The sequence below is a fragment of the Epinephelus fuscoguttatus genome, linkage group LG7 (assembly GCF_011397635.1).
Source record: "Epinephelus fuscoguttatus linkage group LG7, E.fuscoguttatus.final_Chr_v1".
Taxonomy (NCBI): Eukaryota; Metazoa; Chordata; class Actinopteri; order Perciformes; family Serranidae; genus Epinephelus; species Epinephelus fuscoguttatus.
Window position 1 is genome coordinate 2,443,924 of NC_064758.1, and position 9,623 is coordinate 2,453,546.

Sequence of the window (9,623 nt, forward strand, 5' to 3'; positions counted from 1 at the left end):
GTGAAAGTAAGAATACAAGTTTAGAGATCGCATTATCCCTGAATACAGCAGCACAAGTTAAAGGGCAACTTTGGTATTGTTCAATCTGAACCCCACTCTCATGTTTTTGTGTCAAGTGACTAAAGACAACAACAGTTTTTGAAACTGGTCTAGTTTTTAGTGAGACCCCCACAGATGGCAGCAGCAAAACAGGCTGCAATGTTATCACTTAGGGCAATTCTGCACCGTCAATTTACATCAACTAAATGTTTTTTGTTTTTGCCAAGGACAGTTTCAGATTGTTATTCATACTGTCTGACAGTATAATGAAAAGAATTCCTACAGAGGTAGATCTTTTTTTTTTATTAAAGTGAGGTCCTTTGTGTTTAATCAGAAACAGCCTCAAAATCACCAGTGCTAAAGCCACCAGACTCCATTTACATGAACAGTAATTACCTCCGCCAAGGAGGTTATGTTTTCACTGGCTTTGGTCTGTTTGTCTGCAAAATAACTTGAAACGTTTTGAACGGATTTTGATGGAATTTTTGGGAAAGGTTGATAATGGGACAAGGAAGAGATGATAAAATTTTGGTGGTGATCTGTTGAAGCGAAGTGGATAAAATAATAAAATGGCAGGATAATCCGAGCTGCTTGGCAGAGGTCTGCGCTCTCCGAGTGCTCTAGTTTTATTATGAAACACACTTCATTCAAAGTCCACAAAAATGAAATAAAACTTACAAAAGCTGTCTTGGCTTGTCTTGGCTTCCATTGTTCAAAGTATCACCAACTCTGGTTTGGTTGAATTAAACCCTTTGTTCTCTCAGTTAGGTGTAAAAATACATTACAATACAGACTCTTAATAATAATAGTAATAATAATTTGAGCCTGTCTGTGGCAAAAACTACCACTTAGTGGACATACAGCCTGTTTTGCTGCTGCCAACTGCAGCCCTCTCACTCATTATTTGACCAGTTTCTAAACTTTAGTTAGCACTACTCACTTAGACACATATGTCTGGGAAAACAGAGTCCAAGTTGAAAAATATCAAAGTAAGCCTTTGAAATTAAATCTGCAGTAGGTAGAAAGCCTGAAAACGGTTGATTTTTTAGTCTCATCTGAGTTAGGTTTCGTTCGTCTCTGCCCTGAACCAATCCTACCAGACGAGCACGCGAGTATTTCATCCTACTTGGTTCTATTTCTCCCTCTCTGGGAGCCTCGGCTCTCCCTCACCGCGCAGCCCTCCCCATCCCTCCCTCACAGCCCCGCACATACTCCTGAGCCTCGGCTCTCCCTCTCTGCGCAGCAGCCCTCCCCATCCCTCTCTCGCGGACCCGCACATACTCCCGAGGCTCGGCTCTTGCTCTCTGTGGAGAGCCCTCGGCTCCACTCCCACGGCTGACCCTCACGCCCTCCGGCCGGGCCCGGGCCCCACCTCACCCTTCCCCTCCCTCTGGGGCTCTGGGGAACTGAGTTCTGTCTTCCTTTTTTGGGTTTAGCTGTGTAGGCAGTTGTAGCCAATGCTGGAATAGCTATTTTACCTGGTGCACTGTTCGCCATTGCCGCTTGCTCTCCCCTTCTTCCGGCGGCACGGGAACGTGCATATGCTGTAGAACAGCCAATAGGAACACAGTGGTCTGAGCTGACCTTTGATTAGACTCACAAGTCAGTCTTTAGACGCTTTGCTTAACTAAAGACTGATGACTTTCTCCTTGATTTTGTGTTTAGATGGGCGAATACAATTTCAGAGTTTAAAAAAACTCCCTACGTTGCAGAACCAATAGTAAATGCGCAGGGCGGTCCTTTGGTGGTTTGCTGAACTCTTGTGCTCGTAAACACAGTCCGACTAGAAACACGTGTAGCAGTACAAAATGGCTCACGTCGTTGTAAGTCCTTCATTTCCACAATCTTGTGGACTGAGCACACGTTTGATAAAACGGAGTTAAATCTCTCGGCATCCATTTTCAAGCTCTCTGTGTGTTTATTTCCTTGCGGACGAGAAAAGGGGGAGTGCACATTTCCGGTAGGGCGTGTCCTTTTCAAAAATGCAAGAGGCGTTGCTTTGTTGCCGGCCGTTTTCTCCGGTGTGTTAAACACACTTTAGAAAGGAGTGTCCCCAGACTATCAGAAGGCGGAGATCTCTGATTGTCTGGTGGCGAGACTAACCTTTGATTGGTTGATGCACATCGGCACGATACTGATTCTTTAGAGGCTGAACACAGAGCCATGGTAAGGTGCAGAAACTTGTTGTTTGTCTCAGACCACTTGATTTACATTATGCTTAGAGGATATTATAAAGTTTTTACTTCAGTTATACCAAAACAATGTTGCCTACTGGAGCTTTTGATTGGCCCTAGTACAAATTAGGGATGTTCCTGGTGACTAATTTCCCTGTTGACGAAACGAAAATCTTTTAAGACTAGTCTAAAAAAGGGAAAACACTCAGAAAACAGTCAAAATTTAGCACAATTTATTGTTAAGTATTTGAAGCATTGTCCTAAAAAATATTGTGTGCATTAAGAGCCCTTTGAAGCCATTAATCATAATCTTCAACAACCATGTCTGATTTTAAATGCTGAAGTACGAGACACTTTGCGCTGTGCAGTATGAATGTGAACATGACGACAACTCAGTCAAAACTTGACCACTAAAATAACATCTAAAATAAATAAATTGCCTCTGAAATGTGGGGCACATTGAACCTTGCAGATTATCTGACAGTAGACTCACAAGTCAGTCTTTAGACGCTTTGCTTAACTAAAGACTGATGTCTTTCTCCCTGATTTTGTGTTTAGATGGGCGGATACAATTTCAGAGTTTAAAAAAACTCCCTACATTGCAGAACCAATAGTAAATCCACAGGGCGGTCCTTCGGTGGCTCGCTGAACTCTTGTACTCGTAAACATAGTCTGACTACATTAAAAGTTTTAAACAAAGTCGCTGTAAGTCCTTCATTTCCACAATCTTGTGGACTGAGCACACGTTTGATAAAACGGAATTAAATCTCTCGGCATCCATTTTCAATCTCTCTGTGTGTTTGTTTCTTTGTGGATGAGAAAAAGGGGGAGCGCACATTTCCGGGAGGGCGTGTCCTTTTTAAAAATGCAAGAGGCGTTGTTTTGTTGCCAGCCGTTTTCTCTGGTGTGTTAAACACACTTTAGAAAGTGTCCCCAGACTATCAGAAGGCGGAGATCTCTGATTGTCTGGTGGCAAGACTAATCTGACAGAAATGATAGCAATTCACTTTAAAGTTAATAAAACGACATCTAAATTATAATTATTATTATACTATTATAATTATTATCTCAGCTGAAATGAGAGGCATTTTGGGCCATGCAGTATGAATGTAAACCCTGCACATTGTCTGACAAAAACTCACTTAAACTGCGCTCGTTTTGCAATAGGACATCCCTCCAACATCCCACTGTACTGTTTCAAAACTCCAGTCTACTTGAGCATTACCGCGGGAAGGGGCTGCTGCCTGACGGCTCTGTAGCCCCCACTAGTGGCAGGTGGCTGCATGACAGTTAAGCGGCCTTGTACATGAATAACACACTAATTACTTTAACCAACTAATATTTCTGGTGACGACAAGTGAGAGGGCGGACGTTTAGTTGTTTAGACGACTAATTCATGTGCATCCCTAGTACAAATACAGATGGGGGACAAATTAAAGGAAATCCTGAATTAAAGATTGGAGAAACATATATGATAATGCTCCCGTGCACCAGGGCTCACTAGGGGTGGGAATCACCAGAGGACCGATGTTACGATATTGTCACAATACAATGTTATTGCGATATTTCGATATGCTGAGTATTGCGCTAAAATATATTGGGATATATTACCTATTTTCTGACTGTCTAAAGGAAAACTTAATCATTGTCAGTTTTAGCTCATGAGATGAAGTTTTCAGTCTGTTCATCTGACTTTAATCATTTTTATTGCAGCAAAATGTGATGTTAAGCAGACAGACTGACCAACACGTCACAAAACCTGTCACCAATGCTGCATACACCTGACAAACTGAACTGCTGGCAGATTTAACGCTCTCTGTGAGGCCAGATTAAGCACTTGAGTGAAACACTTCACATGCAGGTATCCACCTCACTGAATGGCAACACCCATGTTTGGAGCGTTTTCTGTTACAACTTCAATCTCCCATTCTTGTGCTGCATTTTGCAGGAGGACTGCTATGTTTGCTGCGGTGTGACTCTCATGTACTGCTCTAGTTTGGAGAACATGAGACAGCAGTCGCCAGTTCTCTGTGAGATTATGTGCCGTTATAGTAGGGATGCACCGAATATTCGGTAACCGAATATATTCGGCCGAATATTGCAAAAAAACACACATTCTGTATTCGGTGGAATAAGTGAAAAGCAAGGCCGAATAATAGCGGTGTGTTTTGATGACGCAATCAAACAGCGTCTTGGTGACGGACGGAGTAAATTGTCGGCAGTTGCAACTAAAAACAGTTTTGTGCAAGCAAAAGAAATCATTCAGCAGCACGCTGTGCCAGTACAGATTTCAACCAGCAGCAGAAACGAAAGGCAAATCCTGTCGGTTGTGGGTTGAACGGGGGTCACAGACACAGACAGGAATGTATTGTCAAATACTGCGGCCATAGTGCTCTGCGGCTCAAGATAATGGCTTAGCGGCGACGGAGAAGCCCGGCTCCAGGTCCAGTAAGACTTCGTTGGTGTCATGACTGTCCAGAAATACCTGAACAGCCGAGCCGTGGCGGCACACAGGTATGTGACGTGTCAGAGGAGAAATGAGCCGTTCACATTTCTCTCTTTGTGGCAGGTAACGGTCCACAAATCTCATCACACTTGAGGGACTGTTCTTAACTTATGAAGGGGCTGTTCTTTACTTGTCAGGGGAGGAGGGTGGCTGGTTGATTTTTATTTTATTTATTTATTTTATTTTGATCCCCCCTATGTTAATCACTTATTGATGCTGTTTTTGAAGTATGAATAAGTCAGTAAGTAATTTATTCCATTAAAATATCATTGATGTATTATAGAAAAGTGATTTATCTTTTATAAATGACAAAAGGCACATCTGCCTCATTTTCACTGTGGTATCGTGATACTTCTCAGAACCATGATATTTTCACTGGTATTGTAGCGTGGGTCCCAATTTTGGTACCGTGACAACACTTAACTGAAGGGTGTTCCTCTGCAAAAACTAATGAAAAACTAAACAACGGCATTCGGTACTCGGTATTCAGCCAAGTGTTTAATTTTATTCGGCCTACGGCTTCGGCCACAAATTTTCATTTCGGTGCATCTCTAATAGTCACATATGAATCCACTGACCTTGAAGTCCAGGCATCACAAGTCAATGCCACCCTTCCTACTGTACTCAAAGATTCCGCTCTGCTCCCCAGCTCTGGAATGCACTCTCCCCTGACCTCCGAAATATTGATTCTCTACCACACATCAAATCCAGGCTGAAAACTCACTTGTTCAGGCTCTCCTTCTCTCTTTGAGTGGGTAGATGTTTTGTTTATGTTTGTTTTGTTTGCTTTATTAACTGATATTTTTTTGTTTGTTTGTTGTAAAATGTTTAATTATGTTGTACGTTGTATTTTATTGTATTTTACTTTGTATTTTACATTGTAAGGCGACCTGAATGCCATGAAAGGCGCCCAGACATAAAATGTGTTGTTATTATTATTATTATTATTATTATTATTATTATTCCTCAACTTTATGCTTTACATCACTGTAAAGCTTGGGTACGGCTCTGTCGGTGAAAAGAATGTGGGGATGGAGTCACATACCTGGGTTCCAGTGTTTTTAGCATGTAACAAAAGCCTGATGAAATAATATTGACACACTAACAGTTGTTTAAAGTGACACTTAAGTACTACTTACCTTTTTTTTTTTTTTTTTTTAAAAAAAAAAACAGACTTTAGAATGGACTTTGATGTATATGTGTGCTCACTGATACAGGAGTTTTGATGAACAATTCAATCAATTTACTTTCATAATAAAACCAATATGTCTCTATTGATTAATCAAACATATGTTCTGTGTTTATCAGACGTTGACCTACTCACCTGTGAGGGCTACAGACGAGGGGTCATACTTTTCATCATCAGAATAACCTTACACGTTGGAGTAGCTCTCATCATCCCTGAGCCACCAGGATGTTGGAGGGTCTCGTTGCCTGGGTGCTAAACACATACCTTGGAAAATATGTCAGCAACCTGAACACAGATCAGCTCTCCATTGCCCTTCTGAAAGGTAATTCCACATCAGGGCTGAACACTAACTGGTAAAAGTTGTTGCCAGGCTGGCATCAACTTTTTGTTGCAGGAACTGAAAATATGGTTACCATTTTTAGTCACTTCATTCTTTGAGTAGTTGAGATACTATACATTAATGCTTCAGCTTAATGAAAATGTGACATATCAGAATGTGTTACAGCTGAACTGCATTGTCCTCTGAGAGCAGCAGTGATTCAGTCTAATACTTTGAGTGTTTTTGAGAGTTAGTGCTGGGCGGTCAGACCAAACATTTTTATCACAGTATTTTCTAAGATTCTGGTGATTTCACGGTACATCACAGTATTTTTTTCATGTTTTTATTTCTTGCATGACTGGGCCTTTATATAGGTTAATAGTGGCTTATTCTACTGCCAGGACCTCACAAAATACAGATTAAAAACATTTTAATACCATCATGTATACTGAAAGCTTTGATTTCTATAGGGTTTGCGTGGCCCACAAAATCATACAATAAAGACGGAATAAGAATGCATCAAAAAATTGCAGAATGTAAACTGTTTTTGTTGTGCAAACTGCAGCATGGTAAAAACCGGACTTAAAAATTGGTCTGCCAAAAACTCCAACACTGTTTCTTTTTTTAAACTGTCACAAACTGGCTCAGTGAATGTGACAAGAAGGGAGTCCACACAAAAGATTTACTTAAAACAAGCCAAATTTATTAAACTAAAATTAACTTAAGTAATGCATTGCATTGTATGGAAAAGGGATACTTCAGCTGCCAGTATCTAGTTTAACAGAGGAATTTAAATGTACCAAGGTCAGGACCAGAGCTGGGTATAACACGTTACAAAGTAACGCATTAGAGTACTTTGATTACTTTTTGCATTAGTTTGCTGTTTGAGTAATCAAATACTTAAGTAACAAAACGAACACACCTGATTAACTGATGAATCTGTCAATCAGAATCATAAATTTGATTGACAGATTTATCAGCCAATGGTGACGTTCGTTGACCTGCAATGTCAGGGGAGTCTCAAAATCCACCACACAGATTTCTCTCACAAATGTAGAGAGGTTCACAAATGAGAAGCAGTTTGTAAATGCACATTCAGCGATTCGCATGATCTGTGAATTTATATTACAAGTGTGCCTCAAAATAATATTTGTGAAGCAGAGCGTGTGCATTTCCGAATTTATATTGCAAGTTTGAATAAAAATTATATTTGTGAACCAGAGCGTGTGCATTTGCGAAACAGATCGTGTGCATTAGTGAGTCCGAAATGCAACTGTGAACCAGAGCATGTGCACTCGTGAAAAACCCTGCATGAGTTCATTCATTATGAGACTGATCTGACCCCATATGATGGGAGAATTGGATCTCAGTGAAGGGCAAGTGGTCCATAACTTTAATTTTGGAGACAAAAAATGTAGGCTTTTAGTTTTAGTTTAGTTGAGTTTAGTTTATTTTGCACAGTTTAAAAATACACAAGAATAACAGATAAATAGTACATGGTGCAGGAAGAGACAAAAAACCCAGTACGCTTATTTGAAGCCTCCACCTAAATTTTAAAATTTCACAATGTTATGTAGAGCACAAAATTAACATACAAAAAATGATGATGGCAAACTAAACATACAAAACATTAGCACCCTGTGGCCCATTGCCCAATAGGAAATGTAGAATACTCAAAAGTACTTTAAAAGTGGTTGAGTTACTTTTCTCAGGGAGTAACGTTGGAAGTACTTTTAAAGTAACTGGTTACTTTTTTAAAAAAGTAACGCAGTAACGTACTTTGATTACTTTTAAAGTAACCCTTACCCAACACTGGTCATGACAGAGCTCTTGTTACCTGGGAGTAAGGACGTGGTAGTTAGGAGTGTGGTTCCAAATCCAACCTAGGGAGACTCAAGCGTTTAATTTTATTCGGCTTCGGCTTCAGCCACAAATTTTCATTTCGGTGCATCCCTAGTGCTGATCCTGTCTTTAGAGCACAAACTTCTTGTGTTTTATTTGAATTGAAATCAGTGCAGTGTGTAGGTCAGCAAAGTCAATTATGAAAGCCATGCATGGGTGTGCGTCATGTCTGCTGTGGAGGTGTTGAAGGTGCAAACCAAAACCAATGATGCTCAGTGGCTGTCAGCTGAAGGAAGGGATAGACCAAGTTAAAACCTGAGGCAGCTTTTATAGCTTGGAAGCCCAGGTGAGCCTAATCAAGTAACAATCCTCTAATGTCAGCCAACTACATGATGAGGCTGGCTGGAACATTGTCCAAAACAGTGGAGGGGCAATTTAAGAATGAGAAATTTACTGCTATCAGAAGCTAGTGCATGGGAAAATAAAGCGTCACCACATAATGGCTAGTTAAAAAGGCTTTTAGAAAATTTGTAGGATTCGATTTGAAACAGCACCCACCTCACAATGCAGATTTGTATTTTGCAGGAATTCAGGAAAGTGGGTATAGAGCAGTGAGGTACAGTCAGCAAGAGATTGTTAAACCCCCAACCCAAAGAACACATCAAAATGTTGCTCTCAGAATGAGCACCAAAGCTCATCACATGACTTCTTACAAGGTGGTCTGCAACCACACAAAGCACAGGTCAGGATGCTCTGCCTATTCAGAATGACAGCTACTCAAAGCATACTGAAGTGGTATTACATAAGCGCTAAACCAAAGTAGCATACCCAGAGGTTCCTCTAAACAAAGGTTCACTAGCCAACCAAGTAGTACAAAGACGCACAACACAAAGAGAAGCTACAACAAAGCTCAGACGCAAAACCAAACAAAGCATGAGCTGTAGCACTTATCAACAAAATTAGCAGGCCAAGCTACCAAATTGCAAATGCTAACAACAAATTTAGTCAACCATTTCCTCACTGCCATCGTTTGTTCCTAACCAACCAAATCAAATTCTACCACATGCCTAGCCATCTTGAAGCATGCCAGGTTCAAACAGTTGATAGTGCAACTTACCATCAAGACCAGACAAAGGACATTGATTCAGCGAAACTGGCCACAGTATTTAAGATTACAAACCCACAAAAACATATGTACTGTAACATGTGCTGGTGAAATCAAATAATGACCACAGAGCTCAAGCTCCCAGCTCTATCTAACTGGTCACACTTACTGGCTAATTTATCTCAACCCTAGTCTTCGGACAGATACTGGTGGTGGATACTTATGCACTGATTCCACTGGAACCCAAAAGGCAACCAGAAACTGGTGACCCGCAGGAAACCAGGGAAATGCTCCCAAGACAATGTCTTCAACCACATTCTCCCCCACACTAAGTGAAAACAACACTTGTACAGAGGACATTATTAGACAATTTAAAATCTGGAAAATTTAGACATTTGTCCTCTTTTGTTCTACTGATCAACACAACACTTTTACTGGCATTATATTTA

The 9,623-nt window shown here is 40.6% G+C and overlaps 1 protein-coding gene across 4 annotated transcripts in view; it reads left to right on the forward strand.

The window, feature by feature from the left end:
* Nucleotides 1-9,623, forward strand: part of vps13d (vacuolar protein sorting 13 homolog D) — a 396,056-nt gene that overhangs the window by 836 nt on the left and 385,597 nt on the right. The window contains exon 2 of one of the 4 annotated variants that reach the window (XM_049581624.1): nucleotides 6,028-6,230. The exons of the other annotated variants lie outside the window; for them this stretch is intronic. Coding sequence (XP_049437581.1) covers nucleotides 6,134-6,230 — 97 coding nt within the window. The 5' untranslated portion in view covers nucleotides 6,028-6,133. The remainder of the gene's footprint in view (nucleotides 1-6,027; nucleotides 6,231-9,623) is intronic. 4 annotated transcript variants of the gene reach the window in all.